Source organism: Sturnira hondurensis, unplaced genomic scaffold (genome assembly GCF_014824575.4).
Source record: "Sturnira hondurensis isolate 20B ecotype Veracruz unplaced genomic scaffold, ASM1482457v3 Scaffold0009719, whole genome shotgun sequence".
NCBI classification, from domain to species: domain Eukaryota; kingdom Metazoa; phylum Chordata; class Mammalia; order Chiroptera; family Phyllostomidae; genus Sturnira; species Sturnira hondurensis.
The window spans coordinates 2,468,664-2,489,470 of record NW_028082350.1 but is presented as its reverse complement, the minus strand read 5'-3'; the positions used below and the strand labels follow the sequence as shown (position 1 = coordinate 2,489,470).

At 38.9% G+C, this 20,807-nt stretch overlaps 1 protein-coding gene across 7 annotated transcripts in view; it reads right to left on the bottom strand.

Annotated features, from left to right (window-relative positions):
- Positions 1-20,554, bottom strand: part of DDX6 (DEAD-box helicase 6) — a 37,748-nt gene extending 17,194 nt beyond the window's left edge. Inside the window, exons 1-6 of one of the 7 annotated variants that reach the window (XM_037057432.1) lie at positions 20,489-20,554; positions 16,997-17,466; positions 14,002-14,065; positions 12,270-12,374; positions 2,664-2,793; positions 1,738-1,884 (exon numbers count right to left, since the gene is read on the bottom strand). In XM_037057432.1, the coding sequence (XP_036913327.1) occupies positions 1,738-1,884; positions 2,664-2,793; positions 12,270-12,374; positions 14,002-14,065; positions 16,997-17,196 (646 nt within the window). In that variant the 5' untranslated portion in view covers positions 17,197-17,466; positions 20,489-20,554. Of the gene's footprint in view, positions 1-1,737; positions 1,885-2,663; positions 2,794-12,269; positions 12,375-14,001; positions 14,066-16,996; positions 17,467-19,249; positions 19,506-19,706; positions 19,853-19,951; positions 20,028-20,064; positions 20,134-20,488 lie in introns of those variants that run through there. The other 6 variants (XM_037057430.1, XM_037057429.1, XM_037057428.1 and 3 more) reach the window with 6 other exon arrangements.
- Positions 20,555-20,807: the final 253 nt, after the last annotated feature.

Sequence of the window (20,807 nt, the reverse complement as noted above, 5' to 3'; positions counted from 1 at the left end):
TCCTGACATAAGAAAAAAAAACCTGTATGCTGAGTTTGCTAAGATCTATGACAAGAACCAACCTTCTACCTGTGAAATTGTGGGAAAAAAAAAAATTGTGCTAATTTTGCTGCTGCACCTCAAAATGAGTAAGTTACGGCCACAATGTATTAAATGCTTAGTTAAGATTTTTCCATTTTAACAAATCTGGAGTGGTAGATGTGAACAGAGAGGGGCCACATTCTATAGCACATTCTCCTATAATTGTTCCAATTTATGACTAGTTTTTGTTAATAAATGCCTAATTTATAAATTTATCATAGGTGTATATACACATATGGAAAAAACATAATATATATATATAGGGTTTGGTACTATCCTAAGTTTCAGGCACCCAAGGGGGAGTGCAGGGGTGTCTTAGCACATATCCCTGGAAAGTAAGGGAGAACTGTAGCACAAAGAAGCAACGATGTGTTTTAAGATATGGATTTCCATTGCATCCTAGGTTGGCTAAGAGAAGTTTCACCTATACATGGGGTGAGCGTCAGCTTCCCAAATCACCTGCTCCAAATGAAGGGCATATTTTCCTGTTTTAGGACAATCCCTAATGAGTAACAAAAGGAATACCAGGCTGCCTCTTGACTGAAGTAAGTCTTCACAAGATCATTGTAAGAATCAAAGGAGATATAATTTTAAATAACTGTGCAGAATGAAGAATTTTATTTTTTTAAGATTTTATTTATTTATCTTTAGAGGGGAAAGGAAGGAGAGAAGGAGACAAATATCAACGTATGGTTGGTTCTCGTGAGTCCGCTGCTGGGAACTGGCCTGTAACCCAGGCATGTGCCCTGACTGGGAATCGAACCGAGATCGTGTGGTTTGCAGGCCTGTGCTCAATCCACTGAGCTACACCAGCCAGGGCTGAATGAAGCATTTTAGAATTAATCTAATGATAACTATGAAATTCTGACCAAAAGTCTATATATAATTTTATATAAGCGTATCTCTTGCTGTTTTATCTTTTTTCACACAATAATTAATCATGAAGAACTCCTCATAAAAATTAATACAAATAAGCTTCATTCTTTTTTTTTTAAGATTTTATTTATTTATTTATCTTTAGAGGGGAAGGAGAGAGGGAGAGAATCATCAATGTATGGTTGCCTTTCGTGCATCCCCTGCTGGGAGTTGGCCTGCAAGGAACCAGCCTGCAACCCAGGCATGTGCCCTGACTGGGAATCGAACCGAGATCGTGTGGTTTGCAGGCCCACGCTCAATCCACTGAGCTACCCCAGCCAGGGCCCAAATAAGCTTCATTCTTTAATGATTGTGTGGAATTCCATTCTGACTATCCTGTTACCATTTTCCACTACTACACAACTACACAGTAGTAAACAACCTCACATTTGTCCAGTCATTTCTTCAAGGAAGATTCTTGAAAATACGTTTATAATTTTGAAATATAATGCCAACTTGTCTTATACCCCTATGCTGCAAGACACACTATTTTGCCACAAACTCACATTACTGAATACTGACGTTTTTTTGGTCTCCCCAATCAGAAAGGCACATAGCAATTTGCTGTTTTTATTTATATTTTCTTGAATGAAACTCATTTCCTTTACTCATTATTCTACCACAATGTTTCTGTTCCTCATTTATTCTTAAAAACAATTTTTAATAAGTCATTGAAAGGAAACACTGGTGTGTGAAATTATAGTTGGCGAGCTAGGCCACCTTATATCAGTTATTTTCTACCTGTATCATCAAGCCTCATTATGTCATCCCGTAAATTGGTTCCTCCTGTGGTTGCCATCACTTTGGCTCCTCCCATGTGTTTGCTGACCTGGATGCAAATTTGACTGACCTGTAGAGCAAGTTCTCTTGTAGGAACAATCACCATTGCTGGAAAATATCAAACAAGAGAAAAAACAACAACAACAAATAACATATTTTAAGAGTTTAAGTCTTGTACTATCCTTAGTTACAAAACTTTAAAGAATTCTTTGAGTTGGCAACTTGCTGAAGGTTTATTAATTTAGTATTTCAGTACGAGTCTCACTAAACACTCAAATATGAAACTCCTGCTGCCCAGGTTCATTAACATGGTATGAAAGTATGTAAAGATGGGAGAATGATAATTACAGCTCACAAAAGCTGAGGATTTAAGAAAACGCTTTAGAAGTGAAAACTAAACTATTAGCTTACTCTGGGTACAATTATGGAAATTTGTTTCTTCCCTACTGTCTTAAGCTCTTAAAATTCTAAAACCACATGGCTTAAAAATAAAAAAGTTCATGTTTCTATAAGAATCTTGCAGACACACAAGTTGCTACAGAAACAACTCAGTTCCACAGGTTTTTTTCTATTTTATGTTTATTTTGTTCATTAGATTTCACATATAAGTGAAATAACAGTTAGTTTTTAAGTAGTAACATGAGGTAACTGAACTTCTCATGATCTTAGTTTTCCTATCTGTAAGGCAGTAACTCTGCTCATCTCACTGGAATACTGTCAAAACTGTGTAATATGTAAAAATATTCTGAAAACTACAAATCTCTTTAAAGAGCTGTGAAAAGAAAGGGTAAATACTGATTCCAGATTATGTAAATTCTAACAAAAGGTAATTATCTTCTATTAATACATAGCTACAAGATTTAAACTGTCATTTTTAAACAGCTAACCTTGTATATTGTCCTTCTTCAGGTCTAGCCGTTCAAGTAAGGGAATGAGGTAGGCACCACTCTTGCCGGTTCCATTTTTTGCTCTAGCTAAAATATCCCTACCAGATAAAGCAATAGGAATGCTCTCCTCCTAAAAGAGATAAGACAATGCAAATAACTTGTGAATAAAAAACAGCGCATAAACAAATTCTTTAAAATACACTGAAGGCATACCTCTTTGGTATTGCTTCAAAAAAACCTGTGTCGTCCTTACATTTGCATGTTACAAGAATAAGTAAAGACCAAGTAAATTAGCAGGATGAATCAACATCACCTTCATTATCAACCAATTATTTACCAAAACTGTTTATGGAATACATTTTATATTGTATCCCAATGTAATAAAAACTACAATGTTGAGTATGTATATGTGAGAGTGTATATGGCCAAGGAAGCTGAGCAATGAAAACAAGAGAACAAAGAGAATCATGGGCTGACACATAAACAGAGAGAAAAAAAGCAGAAGTCATTTCACAATTAAAAATTGGTGAAAAAAATTACACAAAACAAAGCAAAGACTATATATGATATTTTAAGATGTAAGCCAATTTTATAATGAAAAATTGTAGCTTGGACAACTTATCCTTGCACAAAGCAGGAACAGGCTGAAAAAGTTTAACTTCAGGTCCTATTTGATGTTTATAACTTCTCTGTCCTGAAATGTGCTTAGAGACTCAATTTTATTTTGTTATCTCAATCCATGGCCATATCACTGAAGGTGACTCTCATTTTAATATTTAAATTATTCTATCATGTGTGTTTTGCAGAAGACAAATTTCCTATTACCTGTATTTTTTAGACCATAAGACACAACTAGGTTTTAGAGGAAAATAGGAGAAAATTTTTGAAGCAAAAAATGTGGTAAAATATTTAATAACATAAATAACATAGTATTTCACCAATATAAATGTTAACAGAACTCAGCAGCAGCATTAACCATTATTCCTCCTAAATTGGGGTGGGAGTGGGGGGTGGGGGCAAAAAATACGGTGACTCAGGACAAATTTCCCAGACACCTGCAAAGGTTTCTCAACAATTAATGAAAATTAAATACATATATATAGAAACTATAAAGGCAAAACAGGCATAAACAGAGAGGAAGCAGACCATTCCTGTTTCTTAAAAATTTAATTTGTTTCTAAAACTAAAAAATTAGGAAAATAAATTAGGAAAGAGATTTATAATCACTGTAGTAACTAGCTCTTTCTATGCCTAAACTAATGACCAGAAATAATCTCCCCAGCACTTTAAAATTTTTTGTTATTAAACTATCTAAGTCATAAGCCCTGGCTTGTGTGGCTCAGTGGATTGAGCACTGGGCCCGCGAACCAAAGGGTTGCCAGTTCGATTCCCAGTCAGGGCACATGATTGGGTTGTGGGCCATGTCCCCAGTAAGAGGGGGTGTGAGAGACAACCACACACTGATGTTTCTCTCCCTCTCTCTCTCCCTTCCCCATGTCTAAAAAAAGAAGTAAAATAAAATCTTAAAACAAACAAACAAAAAAACAAAACACCTAAGTTGTAAGCATAGTGATTTCTATTTCTCACCATGATACTCATTCTATTGTACCTAGAACCCCAATCACAGGGGTGAGATGGTTTCCATGTGATCAGAATAACACAGCCACCAGAACTGTGACAATGGTCCAATGACAGTACTGTTACCTTGTTCCTATAACCAGCATTAAACAGACTACTTGTTACATAAAAGCAAGTCAAAGAAGAAAACCTTGGCTTTGACCACCTGGTCTGAATTTCTTTCCTCCAACTTTGAGTCAACTGTCAATTGTTCTTGAGATCCATTATCCCCTATCCCCACTGGTTCATTCTCTTCTATAATTTTTAAGCAGGCTACCTGTAGTTCTGGGGCAGAGGGAAGAAGACAAGAGGCCAGATGGTCTCCATGAGTCTTCCAATGACTTTTCTGAGCCAGGTCCTCTAAAACTATAAACTTTTCAATTAAGTGAGGCAGGTAGAATTAATTTGAGGATATTCTCATTCACATTTTGGGGATGTTATTTGATTTAGATTGAAGCCACTGACTTCTATTCCTCTGCTCTCTTTGATAGGGCTTATGCCCTACAGAAACCGTTTAAGGATAAGGCTTTTTAACAGAGTAAGTAATCTAGCCTCTAAGTTAAAATATACTCATATTTTGCCCTGTATTATGGCCATCATGATTAGTCTGGAAATTCAGTGCATCCAACCGTCTCCTAGGAGACTAGGTAATGAAGCAAGAAAATTCAAGTTTGGCTCAGACGGCTTTGAAACCCAAGAGGAAATCATGGGAAGCTGCCAAGGAAAAGAAAAAAAGAAAGCTAGAAATTCTTTAAATCCTCACTGTATGCAAGGTACTCTACTAGGTAGTTACCTTACGTTATTTATTTCCATTCAAGTTGGTACTTTCTGTTTCACAACTGACAAAAAGGATCCTCAGAGAATAACTGTTTTGCCCAAGGTCACAAAGCAAGAAATGCTAGAACCAAAATTTAAACTTGGGTCTGCAAATAACAATGTGTGAGTGAGGGTATGGGGAAATCAGAACCCTCATACAGTGCTAGGGGGAGTATATAGCCACTCTGGAAAACAAAATGGCAACTCCTCAAAAGGTTAAAGATTATTACAGTAAGAACCAGCAATTCCACTCCCAGACATATATTCCCCCCAAATGAAAACATCTCTATGCTAAATTGGTTCATGAACGTTCATGGCAGCATTATTCCTGATAGCTAATAGTGGAAACAACCCTACCAATTGATGAATGGATAAACCAAATGTGGTATAGCCATACAATAAAATAATATTGAATAATAAAAAGAAATGAATTATAGATACATTATAACATGGATGACCCCTAAAAAATATTCTAAGTCAAAGAAGCTAGTCGCAAGGGACCATATATGATTCCATTTATATGAAATGTCCAGAACAGGCAAATCCATAGACAGAATGTAGATTTAGTGGTTGCTTAGGGCTAGAGTAAAATGAGGAGTGACTGCTAAAGTTCTTTACGTGGTGAGGAAAATGTTCTAAAATTGACCATAGCGCAACTGTGAACATACGAAAACCAACGAATTATATACTTTAAATGTGTGAATTGCATGATACGTGATTTATAGTTTAATATAAGCCATCAACCCCACAAACCTGGGTTTGATGGTGGCAAAATCATGCCACCAGAGCTCTTTAAGTCCATGTTCCATATTTTGGTAACCTTAGTATCCATTCCCCTTTCTTAGAAGGACCCTAACTTCCTTCTGAGGAATTACATCTCCCCCACCTCAATATATCAGTAGTCTAGCCAACCTCCCCAGGCAAATGATAGACAATGACTAAAGCCAGGCCAGCTGAATGCTCCCTTCTCAGAATTCAAATTATTATAGTGCATCCTATTAACAATTCAGCTTCCTAAACCCTCAGAGCTTTCTCAGTTCTTGGCCAATTAATTTCAACTGTGCTCCTTCAGACTTCTCCTTAACCTTGCTCATGAACTTCTGATATTCTTCTAATAAATCTCCTTTTGTTTAAATTAGCCCAAGTTGGTTTCTATTGCACATAAGAATGGCATACCTTCCAATTTCCTAGTACTAAGGGGCACTTTACACAAGTGTAGTACCCGAAAAAGCTCAAAACTGCCCAACTAGCTGCCTTTAGAGCAGCTGCTGTTCTTTTACTTCCAAAGGCCAGGTGGGCTTACAAACCTAAATTTCAGGGGGGAAAATGAGCACTGTTAAGGCGACAGCAATGGTTGTACAAATACCTACTGCTACCTAGAAAAAAGAAAATGGAAGACAATAATTTCAACAATATCTAACACATCCATTTTTACCACAGTAATCAATGGGAAAATGCATGTAAAGGTTTTTTTTTTTAATTTAGAAAAAATTTCTTTTAGTCATAGTAAGTCCATGTTAGCAGGAAGAATGATTTACAAAAGGATTAAGAATGCTATAATTCAGCCCTGGCTGGTGTAGCTCAGTGGATTGAGCACAGGCCTGCGAACCAGAGGATCGAGGTTCGGTTCCCAGTCAGGGCACATGCCTGGGTTGCAGGCCAACTCCCAGCAGGGGACACACCAAAGGCAACCATACATTGATGTTTCTCTCCCTCTCTCCTTTCCCCTCTAAAGATAAATAAATAAATAAAATCTTTAAAAAAAAAGAATGTTATAATTCTTAACTATAAATAATAAACTATCAACCTTTTTAGACTCAGTTGGAAAAATAATTTCAGATTCTTGGTCTGATAGGAAATTGAGTCAACAACAGTAAGAAACTTCCATGTTTCTTTCTATAATGGACTGCCTACCATTTTATCACCTTATCTAAAATTTCTTCAAAAGCTATGTCTAGAGTCTGAAAGCAGCAAAAATTGCCACCTCTCAATCATCTCAAAGTTAATATAAGGTTTCACAATGTTAAGCAAAATAACACAGCAAGTTCTCATGCCCTCCACAATCTGTGTTTCTATATGAAGATGTCTTTACAGTGGCAGTTACACTGCTGGGCACATAGAACTAGAGTCACAGATGGTGGATGAAAGAAAGATGTGTGGGAGTAATCTGTAGTATACCTGGTTCTAGCCTGTCAGTGTAAAATCTTTGGCAAGGATATTTTAAGTGCCTCACTCTCCTATAACCTTACAGCCAAAATGCAACTACATTCTATCTCTTAAAGAAGATTCAAATGAAGATGACACCCATTTGATCAAGAAGGCTTTTATCAGGGAAAAAAATGCCTGGTAAAACAATACTTTTTTTGGGGGGGGCAAAACAGGAAAGCAAGTAAAGAGAGAAGGTAGAGATTTTCAGCAAAGATGGAGGTGTAGGTAGACACACTGTGCCTCCTCACACAACCAAAAGAAGAACAATTTAAAAACAAAAAACCACCAAAACTGCCAGAAAATCAAACTCTATGGAAGTCCGATTACCAAGGAGTTAAAGAAGAAACATTCACCCAGACCTGTAGAAGGGGTGGATACAGGCAGCCAGGAAAGAGGGCTTGTTGCAAAGCAGCAGCTGGAGGAGCCAGCAAGGTGGTGGATTTCTGACCAGGCCACCCCCCATTTGCATGCAGATAAACCAGGCGCAACAGGGAAGAGGGACGGACTGCACAACCCAGGGTCACAGAGAGGGGAAATAAAGCCTCAAACCACTGATTGAAAACATCTGGGGGTGCAGGGAGAAACTCCCAGCATCACAGGAGAGTTCATCTGGAGAGACCCACAGGGTCCTATAATGTACACAAACCACCCACCTGGGAATCAGCACCAGAAGGTCCCAGTTCACTTTTGGGAAGTGGGGGAAGTGACTGAAAGCCAGCAGAGACTGGATCAAGTGGCAAGGTTCCCTCTCTGACCCCTTCCTCCACATACAGCGTCACAACCTAGCAACTGGGTTGCCCAGCCCTGGTGAACACCTAAGGCTCCGCCCCTCACTATGTAACAAGCTGGTCAAGATAAAAAAAAAAAAAAAGCCCCAAAGGAAAGAACAGATCAAAGCTCCAGAAAAAACACAACTAAGCGATGAAGAGACAGTCAACCTATCAGATGCACAGTTCAAAACACCGGTGATCAGGATGCTCACAGAATTGGTTGAATCTGGTCGCAAATTAGATGAAAAAAATAAAAGCTACGCTAAGTGAAATAAAGGAAAATGTACAGGGAACCAATAGTGATGGGAAGAAAACTGGGACTCAAATCAATGAGTCCAGAAGGAAGGAAAGAACCAGAAGGAAGAAAAGAAGCATCCAACCAGAAGAGAATGAAGAAGCAAGAATTCAAAACAATGAGGAGAGGCTTAGGAACCTCCAGGACATCTTTAAAGTTCCAACATCGAAATTATAGGGGTGCCAGAAGGAGAATAGGAAGAGCAAAAAGTGGAAAAGTTATCTGAACAAATAATAAAGGAGAACTTCCCTAATCTGGCAAAGGAAATACGCTCCCAGGAAGTCCAGGAAGTTCAGAGTCCCAAAGATGATGGACCCAAGGAGGAACACACCAAGGCACATCACAATTACATTACCCAAGATTAAAGAGAAGGAGAGCATCTTAAAAGCAGCAAGAGAAAAGGAGACAGTTACCTACAAAGGAGTTTCCGTAAGACTGTCAGCTAATTAATCAAAAGAAACCTCGCAGGCAAGAACGGGCTGGAAAGAAGTATTCCAAGTAATGAAAAGCAAGGATCTATATCCAAGATTGCTCTATCCAGCAAAGCTTTCATTTAGAATGGAAGGGCAGATAAAGTGCTTCTCAGATAAGGTCAAGTTCACGGAGTTCATCATCACCAAGCCCTTATTGTATGAAATGTTAAAGGGACTTATCTAAGAAAAAGAAGACAAAAAATATGAACAGCAAAATGACAACAAACTTAGTTATTAACTACCACACTAAAACAAAAACAAACTAAGCAAACAACTAGAAGAGGAATAGAATCACAGAAACGGAGATTATTACATGGATGGTTATCAGTGGGGGAAGGGGAGAGAGGGAGAAAAGGTACAGAGAATAAGTAGCATAAATGATAGGTAGGAAATAAACAGGAAGGTTAAGAATAGTATAGGAAATGTGGAAGCCAAAGAACTTACATGTATGACCCACAGATATGAATGCAAGGGGGGAATGTAGATGGGAGGAGGTGCGGAGGGTAATAAATGGGGAAAACGGGACCACTGTAATAGCATAAACAATACATATACACATATATACACAAAGACTGTTCATTCCCACAGAACTACATTGTAGAAAAGTAGTTCCTAAATATTTTTGATACTTCCACTTCTATTACCTATCTTATGACATATAAGGGGAAACCCCCGATATCCCCCCTAATTTAATCTAAAATTGTGCATTTATTCTTACATGTTTAAATTTCAGTCACTTTCAAAGTACTCTCTAGCTGATGCAATATACCTACTGAAATGTGTCTTCCACTGCTCTAAACAGTTTTTGAATGTGTCAATTTGAAGGGTGCTTCTGCCTTTTTTTCTCCACCTCTTCCATGTCAGCAAAACACTTTCCTCTGAGGACTTTTTTCATGGGGGGAGGGTTGTCCTGGGTGAGATTGGGTGAACAGGGAGGGTGGCGGTCATGTTGTTTTGGGTCAAAAACTGCTGAACATTCAGCGCAGTGTGGGTAGGTGTGCTTGTAAATCACCCATCATGAAATGGGTGAACATGTACAATGAGACTTCAAAAAAAAAATGACTGAAGATGAATGCAGCCTCTCACAACAATGCCAGGTGGTACACTGATATAGATGGGTTCCTCACACACTCACCTAGCAGGAAAAGCCTGCACTATAAGGAGCCCATCCTCCAGAAGATAATTCTGTTTTGGGGGGGGATCCCCCCTCATATAACCTTATCTTGATACTTTCTCTAGCCATATTAAACTTCTTTCATTTTGTCCACAGAGGCACATTTCCACCCCTGGGCAATCAATCACTATCCTAGAATTCTGGGCTTGGAACATGAATAGATGATTCTTCTTCCCGGTTGTAGATTATTCCATCTTCATCTAATGGCCACATATATGTGCAAGTTCAACTAAAAAGTATTATTATACAGAAATTATCTGTATAATTAGTTGCCGTTCCTACCAGACTGTGAAGGCACGAATGAATCCCTTTTGTCTTGTTCATCACAATATTCCGTCTAATACTTCCTAGGTCACTCACTGTTTGCTCAATGAAGTCATAGATGTTACTCCTTAATACAGCCTGGATACAACCGCTTTAATTTACATGAGGAAAATTGACATGTTTAACAAATCTGTATTATGTATAATGCATATTTATGCCTACATGTGTATGTGTACACACACACACACACTATTCCCTCACTCTTTCCACTGAAAGGAACAAAAAACAAATGCACCTAGTACTTAGATATTTGCCTCTAATACTACTCCCCACTGATTAGAACCAGGGCTCCTTGAAGTAACAGCTGATTCCAAGGCTGGGGTAAGTACAGACAAGCTTGGTATCATGATATGCCAAAAAGTACTCAGGAAAAATGGAGGAAGGGAGGGGTGAAGAGGTGGAGCACAGAGGATTTTTGGGGGGTAGTGAAACTACTCTGTATGATACCATAATGGTAGATACATGTTGTTATATATTTGTCCAAACTTACAAAACATACAATACCAAGAGTGAACCTCAGTAACCTATGGACTTTGGGTGATACATGTTAATGTGTAAGTTATCAGCTGTAACAAATATATCACAATGTATCACTCTTGCAAGGGGGGGCTATGCATAAGTGGGGATGAGATATATGGGGTATCTCTATCTTCTGCTCAATTGCTGTAAACTTACAACTGCTCTAGAAAATAGTCTATTAGAAAAAAAGAGGGGCACATTACAAAACAACTTTGAAGGAGTTTGCACTGGCCAAATCTGTAAATTTGAGCACAAAAATAGCATTGGTAAAAAAAAAAAATCATCACCCCATAAATAAGAGATAAGGAAAGGCTATTCTTCAAACGGCCAAATGTCACCCTAGCTGGTGTAGCTCAGTGGATTGAGGGTGGGGCTGTGAACCAAAGGATCACAGTTCGATTTCCAGTCAGGGCACGTGCCTGGGTTGCAGGCCAGTTCCCAGCCAGAGGCAACTATACATTGATATTTCTCTCCCTCTCTCCTTCCCTTCCCCGCTAGAGATAGATTAAAAAAAAAAAAAAAAAAAAAAAAGGCCAAATGTGGTAGTAGTCCTAGAGTTGGAAACTCATCATAATCCAACAAAGACAGGATCATCAATCAGTGCTAAGACTAAGAGAAACTTCAATGAAGAGCTGGATCTCTGCAGGATTAAAGTGATCCTACAGACAGCTTATTAGTCGAAAGGGAGAAGGAGAAAAAAGCTGCAATTGTATCGTAGAAAAATCAGACACAACCTTGATAGGGTAACAGAAACTAAAATCACCAATAAGAAATAAACATACAATGTGTATACCTCCAAATGTGATACTCCAAGGCAGCCATAACATGACATCTACAGTATTTTGGCTAAAAATTACTTTAATCACACAGAAACATGAGACAAACCCAAACTGAGTAATGTTCTATTTAAAAAAAAAAAAAAGGAAGGGGGCTATACTTTTACTGTCAATATCATAAAAGACCAAAGCAGACCAGGGAAATGCTCATTATTAAAGAGACCATAACTATATGCAATACCCAATCCCAGGATGGATCCTGTACAGAAAAGGAAAAAAAATGCTAAAAAGTGCATTCTGGGGTCAATCACAAATTAGAATACAAATGACAGATGAGATAGAAATATTACATAATGCTGACTTGACTATACTATAGGAGATAGCAATACTATAGTTATACAAGAGAATGTCTCTATTCTTGAGAAATACACTGAAATACTTAGATAATGGGCCATGATTTTACAACCTACCCTTAAAAGGCTCAGGAAAAGAGTATATGTGCACGTAAACACATGTGGGTATGTACACATGTGAGAAATATTGGTCCATTTTATATCCCCACAGATAAAAACAAAAAGTACATAGTAATGCTTCACTCATAACATTATGCATGTGAGAAAAAGGGGAAACATACCTGAATAGGAGATGGCTTCTCCCAGCCCATTTCAAAAATCCCCATCAGTAACTCCCGTTTCAAACAGTAATCTTCAAACTCATTTCCTTTTGTGGAAGTTACATCCTAATTAACCAAAGAAAACAAAACAATAATAATAAAAGAATAAAGCACAACTGTGTTCCTTTGGTAGTTAACATGCTTAAGAAAGTTTGTTTGAAAAACTAATTCTTTACCCCATTTGAAATATAGGCATACTAACTACCTTGATCTACATTTCAACTATTCCTTAATAATAATCACTAATACACACAAGCCATTTAAAAACTGTGTTTGGGGGGGGGCGAAAGCCAGCCTGTGGTCATATTCTCTTAATGACAAGTAGAATACTGTTAAGAATCATGATGTGAAATGCAAATCACAAGATATGAAGTCAAACCCTAGCTCAATCACTCACTGCCTACTATTATCCTTATTAAAATCAGAGTTTCTCAAGCTCAGCATATTGACATTTGGGCCAGAAAATTCACTGTTGCAAGGGGCTTTCCTGTATAGCATTTCCTCAGCTGTGATAACTAAAAATGTTTTTATGTTCAGCTATTGCTGAACACCCCCTGGAAACAAAAATCACCCCTGGTTGAAGATAATGAGCTAAGAGAACTAATTTGTCAACTCTAATTTCTCATCCACAAAATGGAGATAATACCTAGCTTTACTGTCTTTTTAAAAAGGATTTTGTTTATTTTTAGAGAGAGGGGAAGGGAGGTAGAAAGGGAGAAACATCAATGTGCGGTTGCCTCTTGCATGCCCGTAACTGGGGACCTGGCTGCAACACAGGCATGTGTCCCCAATGGGAATCAAACCAGCAACTCTGTGGTTCACAGACCCATACTCAATCCACTGAGCCACACCAGCCAGGGCCCTAACTTCACTCTTACTGAAGAAAAGAGAATGTGCCCTGAAAACCATTATTCCATAAATAAGATATACATACATATAAATATTAATATGTAAATACACATATTAATATAATTCCTACAAATAGTGAACATTTTTGACAATTCACCACATGATCTATTGGGTTGGCCAAAAAGTTCATTTGTTTTTTTTCTGTAAGATGGCTCTAGTAGTGCTTAGCTGTCATTAAATCCACTTGAAACAATTTTGTTAGACTGTACTACAACAGCTGTCATATCTGTGTGCATAAAAAAACATAAAAATTGCTGAATTTTTATGTAGACATTTTAATATTGAAGATAGAAGAGGCACAACACTTTCAGTGTATTATGTTTGATTACTGCAAGAAAAGTAAAAACACAGCTGAAATGCAAAGAATTTAAAAAAAAGATTTGTGATAGTGTGTGGAAAAGATGCTGTGATTGATCGAAAGTGTCAAAAGTACTGTGCAAGGTTTTGTGCTGGAGATTCCTCGCTGGACAATGTTCCACTGTTAGGCAGACCAGTTCAAGTTGGTAGTGATCAAACTGAGACATTAACTAAAAACAAGCAATGTTATACCATGGAAAAGACAGCTGACAAATTCAAAATATTCAAATCAACAAAGTTATTGGTAAAAGTGAAAAATGTCTTTTATTTTACAGAAAAAAACATACGAACTTTTTGTCCAACCCAATACAATTTCAACCATTTCAACTTATTTAAGAGTAAACCCATAGTGCCCATTGTTATTACTAAGTAATGACTTCATTTTTAGAGTTTCCACATTTTAAGTTAAATTTTACAACCAACTTACAGAAGTTTTGATTCTTAGATCCTTTGGAGGGAGTTTTAAAGTCTTTTTCCAGTCATCACCAGGTCTAGAGAGAATATAGTAAAAATGAAGTATCGGAATTCATAGCACAACTATTCTAGTACGAAGATAATTCATCTCAATTATAACTGTTATAAAAAGCACAATAAGTTTAATATATTATTTACTTAAAAAGTTAAGAGACTTTAAAAAACTTTAGAAAAACTACCCTTAAAAGAACATTCTAGAGAGAATAATATGTAAGAAAATATAAGGAAATAAGGCAACCACCTTCTTAACAGAATCAGTATAGTGTGACAATAGAGCAACTATTGACACAACTGGGAACCCATGTGGTTTATTTGACCTACATACCATGTGTGTGTTTTAATTTAAATTAGTTACCAATGTTAAGAAACTAGGTTTTGTGTAAAAGTCCAGATGTTGGCTTTTCCTGAAAAATTGGAAGCTTTAGCAACACTGGCTAAATTTCTGTATGACAATAGCTTGACAGAACTTAGTAACTGGACTTTAAAAATCAAGCAGCTGGTCCCTTTAAAGCACAAGTACACTCTCATTTGCAATTCCTAGTGGCTAGTTGAAACCAAGAGCTCTGAAGTTTCAGACCTGAGTTCAAGGTCTGACTCTACCTCTTACTAGTACTGACCTTGCAGAAGCCACTTTTCCATTCTCTCATACATAAAATGGGTTAAGAATTATATCAAATAATTTACATTATGCATTCAGCACAATGTCAAAATAAGAACTCAGTATTAGTTGTTAATATCTTTCTTAATATTTTTTACTACAGATGCTTGAAACTAAGAATAAAAAGTAAAATTAATTTTTAAAATCTTTTAAGCCAGGCAAAAACCTCTAACATAATGCCAAAGCATCTAACAGAAAAAAATTGGCAATAACAAAGCTATGTGCTGCCTTTAAAATAACTTTTCATTTATTTCATTATAGCCACACTGCTGACCCCTCAAAACATTTCAAGTCTTGATTTAGAAAGAACACTTATTTTACTTAAAGCTAGGTCTCACATAATCCAAGAAACTAACACAGCTACTTGCTACCACTTCCAAGGGTACTAAAAGCCTTCTACCTCAGCCTATACCACACCGAAGTTCCTGAGTGAAAAATGTCAGCTGAACATCCTAGTGGCCAGCCTACTATATTGTCGAATTCAGTAGTGATAAAATACGGAAGATACTATGCAGGACCTGTCCAAAGGGAATTTACAAGCCAAAGTAGTTAAAAAGAGAAAGTAAGTGACAAAGTATTAGAAGAGTTCTGGATAGCTGATGGGATCTAGAAGCCTTTATGGAGATGACACTTGAACTAAGATTTTAAGAAGCCACAGAACTGAAAAGAAATCATTAATCCAAAGAAAAGCAAAAAAGTACCCAGGTAAAAAATCCACTGCCATCTTAAATTAAAATTTAAGTAGAAAGTACTCAATGAAATGACACAGTTTTATGGTTCTATTCTTTTTTTTTTTTTTTTTCAGATTTTACTTATTTATTTGTAAGGAGACGAGAAGGGAAGTAGAAAGAGAGGAAGAAAAATACCAGTGGGTGGTTGCATCTCACACATCTCTTACTGGGGACCTGGCCCACAACCTAGGCATATGCCTGACTGGGAATCGAATCAGCAACTCTTTGCTTCATAACCTGCACTAAATCCACTGAGTTACACCAGCCAGAGCTGTGGTTCTATTCTTAAGGATTAAAAATAGCCTAAATTTTGCTAGCTATTCAATTTGTCAAGACAAACTACAATTTAGAAAATATTCTATTTAAAGCATTGACCTTAAAAATATGCATTATATGACCATTCTCCTAGTGACCAAACCAATTCTACTGGAAATTCTTATATGTCACTGGGGAAGCACCTAGCAGTAACCATCTACATGATACCCTGGTAGCTATTTTTCTTGAGGAAGTGCTTCTTAAGCATGGACAAGATCTAGTTGTAATAAAAAATACTTTAGTACATTGAACCAGTTTAATAATCTTAGATTTCTAGAGGTTAAATCAATTATATGGCTAAATGTTTAAAAAATATTTTATTTATTTATTCTTAAAGAGAGGGGAACAGAGAAAGGGAGGGAGGGAAACATTGATGTGTAAGAGAATCAATCTGTTGTCTCTCACACTCCACAGGGGGAATATGGCCTATAATCCAGGCACATGCCCTGACAGGAACTGAATTGGCAACCTTTCGCTTCATGGGGAGACACTCAACCTTAGCCACACGGATCATGGCTATAGGTTGGATTCTTAACAACGAAGTCAAACCTCAAATGCACTGACTTTTAAAATGTTAATTTTCTATTAACTAAATCTTTAGAGTGACGTTTACCATCCAAATAATTTATAGTGAACACTTAAAATGACAGCCAATAATCTTTCAAATTTAAAAGAAAACACATTCTAGAGTAAGATCAAGGCTCTTAAATTTTTAGAGTCAACAAGGGGGATTAGGACTGTTCAGATAATCCCCATTAAACATGTTCAGAGATGTGTTCCTCAATTAAACATGTTCAGAGATGTGTTCTCAAGAGTTTAAAATCCTGAGTGTCTATGATATTTAACTGCTTGCTATTTTGTGTGTGTTTAAGAGAAAAAAAAGGTTATTTAAAAAAAAACAAAAGCAAAGTTGCATAAACTTAATATCGGAGAAAAGCCATATAGGCAAGAACAAGATAAATCTGAGCTAGTTATGAAAGCTAGCAGTGTTTCAGGGGAAAAAAAAACCCAAACCAAAAAACTATACAAAGTTAATATTTATCATCTCTATCTATATTCATTACTTAATAAACATGAATTGTGACAGATATATTATTCTACTGCAAATACCTGCTAGCCATAAAACAAAGTCATCTGTTCTCTATTTGCAATTAAAATGGTTAACATATACAAATAGTCAGCAGAATAAAAAAAGAAATCTCCTTGGCTCCTCCCCCAAGAACGTTTATTATTTTGACACTTACTTAATAGTGGTGGTCATACTCTGTGCTTGCTGCTGAGTGCCATTATTGATTGTGTTGGTGTTTTTCAGCTGGTTTATTTGTTGCTGTGCCTGTGTGCCCCCTCCTCCAGGGCCACCACTGGGTTTCACAGGGCCCCTCAGCTGACCATTTTGACTGGAAAGACCCATTATAACAGGGTTCTCTGTTCTGGCCGTGCTCATGCTGTATTAAATGTAAAGATGTCTCTTTCAAACTTCAAAACTTGAAAGTCAGTAGAGAAACTGAAATAGTTTATTAGGCTCTCCAAAACGAAGAGATATATATATAAGTCTTGCTCAATATTGAGTCTTTTATTGCAATGCAGGCAAGCACCTGTAAGTCTCTGAACAGTAAGCAGCAGTAACTTGCTCTCATGCACCAAATCAACTTTTTATTTTTTAAAAAGCTCTCTAACAAGGTTGAGTTATGTATCTGAATTCACTCACTTCAATCTGAAACAAAAAAAGAGTTAAGTTAGTAAACACAGGAAGTTTAGGAAAAAAACTGTTTTCCTTAATTCTCTTTAAGAATTAAGACTACAGCTGCACTTTGACCAAATCATTAGCCAGGATAAGAGACAGAAACAGATGAATTGCCCCCCAAAACCAAACACACAATGAAACCAATCTCATTTTAAATCATCAGTTCAAAGCAACCCAGAGATTAGACAGAAAAATGCAGTGATTAAAACTAGCACTAGTTGTCAAATGACAATCTCTTCCCTTCATTGCATTACAACTCAATTAAACATCTCACAACTTATGTAAATCTACACATGTACAAGGCAAGGCAATTTATGCTTTTGTGCCCTTACAAATACCAATTACAAAAGTTAACTTTATGAAAAAACACTTCCCCCTGTTAAGTTTTTGCCCTTTAAAATAACCGAAGCAGTGATACAGACATGTGTACATATAAAAATCTTTTGATTGAAAAACAGCCAAGAAACTCTTTATCTACCTTAATGTAATTTGAATACTAAAAAACTATTAGCTACATTTCAATATAACACTTTTTAAAAAGGATAACCTAACTTAAAATAGCATTACTCTAAAAATTATTTTAAAAAGTGAGCCTTGTTTAAAAAAATTGTGTAAAAAACACTCGACTTTCCAAGAAACCCAGAGTACTAATTAATAGTTGTTTTAAAAAAGAACTGATTAACCTCTTCCATTTTTTATTATTCCCCAAACCAAATTCTTATTTTAAAAAGTAGTAAATAAAAACTTAATTTACTCTGTGGTGTTTGTTCCTGAACTCCTTTACATTTCTTACCCAAAATACGTTAGTTTATTAATTAGTTATCTAGCCTGTGTTATTCATTTGCCATACACCAAGGCTTCTCAAACAGTAAAATTTTTCTAAAATACTGATGTCTTTTTTTTAAAAAAGAGAAAATAAAGTTGCTCACAAGCAAATCCTGATTATCACACACAGGAAGAGGCATTATTTCTAAGTCTCGCAAAATCTGATTAACCTCTTAAGCAGACAGTGGTTAACAGCCATCTAATTTCAGTTCAAGACCATAAATGGTCCCCGGTATTGACAGATTTATATTATGAACCAATAGTTCACACCAGAAAACTTGTTTGCAAAGTACTAAGAGGATAATGAAGAGGACAACCTCTAGTGATTAAATGGTATTACTACTGTCCATCACGCATGGAAGGCCTTATATCTCCCAGGACCCAAAATATAGTAACTGCTCTCCTCTTAAAATGAAAGCTGCACTGCAGCATTGTCTCAGAAAAGTAAATAATCTTCCTATCCCTTCCCAATTTAAATTTACGACTTATATTTCTACATTTCCAAAACGGTAAACGAAACTTAAGACTAACTGGGAGAAAACCGATGCTAAATTAATTATATAGGACTTCCCAGATTGTAGTTAGCAACTGAGTTTTACACTCAAAACAGTTATCGTCATCTCCAGAGCAATTTCTCTTAAGGTGGGTCTGCACGTTGGAGTGACATGTTTTATTGTGAAGAGAAAAGGGGACTGTGAAAAAGAATAAAAATTATTTGAACCCTGTGATTACATGAGAATAATTTCTTGCTCTGTTTCTCCACTACCCCCAAAGCACCCACACTTCAAGTCGGCTCCCTTTGACCATAAACACAAAAGAATTGGGGCCCTGCAATCCAATCTGCGCAACAAGAGCAGGGAACGAACCAGTTCGCGGGTAGGAAACAATATGGACTCTCCCTATATAGCCCCAAACAGAAACCCTTAACCAAGAAAGCCCTCATTTCCTCCACGATTCGGGGGCTCCAGCATCACCCTCCTGTTTTCGACCTAAAAGTCCTTATTCCAATCAAGCCACTGCTGGTCCCCTTCTAAAACGAGTCCTCCACTACTGCACATCCCTGTCGCCCCCTATAGGGCTGCCTCGTACTATGTAACCTCCACCATCGCCCTAAGTCCTTGCTACTCCCGGAATTCCTCATTCCCTCGTCTCCATAAAACTCCTCCGAGTACTTGGCCTGCTCCTTCTACGGACTCCGCCGCGCACAACATCCCCCTATTCGACTCTTCTCAGGCGCCCCCAATCCACAGCTGCCACCGGCCTTCCTCCCCAGGGCCCATCCAAGGCCTTAGGCCTCGGCCTAACAGAGCCCTCCACGCCGACTGAGGAGGGCCACCCACAACCCCGACTGCACCGCTGATCTCGACCCTTCCCCTCGCACACACCTCACCCAATTCCCCACGGCTCGGGCCCGAGTCCTACCACGGAGGCCACTCCCGCTCGCCCCCTCGGTCCTTTATTGTTGATTCGAAGCTCCCAAAATGGCGGCGCTCCTTCCTCCTCGGATCTCCGCCTGCCCCCACCCGGCCCCTGGCTGCTGCCTCATCCGCCACCGCCCCACCCCGCCCTGCTCTCCGGGCGTCAGGCCAACCAGCCCGCGTCCGCAGCTACCCGGGTCGCCCGGCCCTACCTCCGCCGCCGCCCGTTCTCGCCGCGCCACCGAAGTCGCCGCCCGGGCTAACTCCGTTCCTCTGCCCCTCCCTCGCCCGCCGCTCCCCGACCCCGCCTCGCTCTCCGCCTCACCGCATGGCGGCAGGCGCGGCTCCGCCTCTACACAAAATGGCTAGAACTCAGTTGCCGCCGCCGCCGCCGCCGCCGCGGCCCCTCCGCCGCCCCCGCTTCTTCGGCTTCTCCGCAGGCGCCCGAGAAGGGAAGCTCTCTGAAGAGAAAATGGAGGGACGTACTTGCAAATGAGGGCTCGCAGATGCCCCAGTAGAGGAAAGGTGAAGGGGAAATACAGTTACGCACAGAAGGGAAAGGAAGGTTGCTTTTTCCACAGCTGAGAGGAGACGACTGGGGAATGGTGGCTAGGAAGGTTCAGCCCTGTTTTGGCGCCCCCAAAAGTGAAAATCGGGGGTTATAACCAGACAGGATCTGCTTATGCTGACCCGAGATGCGCTCCAAGGATGGCCCCCGGGCGCAACGGCTCGGGGACGGGAGTGCTGACCTGACATCTCCGGCGGGCCCGGGAAGCTGCTGCAGGGCCGCGCGGCACGGCAGTCCAGGAACGCGCGGGACTAGTGGCCGCCACACGCTGCGCGCGCTTGGGGAGGCGGCCGGAAGGAGGCTGGCAGGACCAAGGGGAGCGCGGGGGCTGGGGGCCTACGCGAGGACTGCCCGGGGACCGGGCTTGGGGAGGGGGGGCGGGGACGCTGCACGGGGACTGAGCTGGGGAGGGGGCCCACGGTGCGACCGTCCTCCCGGCCCCAGTTGGCTGTCCCCAAAGAAAGAAGGATAGTTGCTAAGGAGTTAGTTGTGCTGAAAAC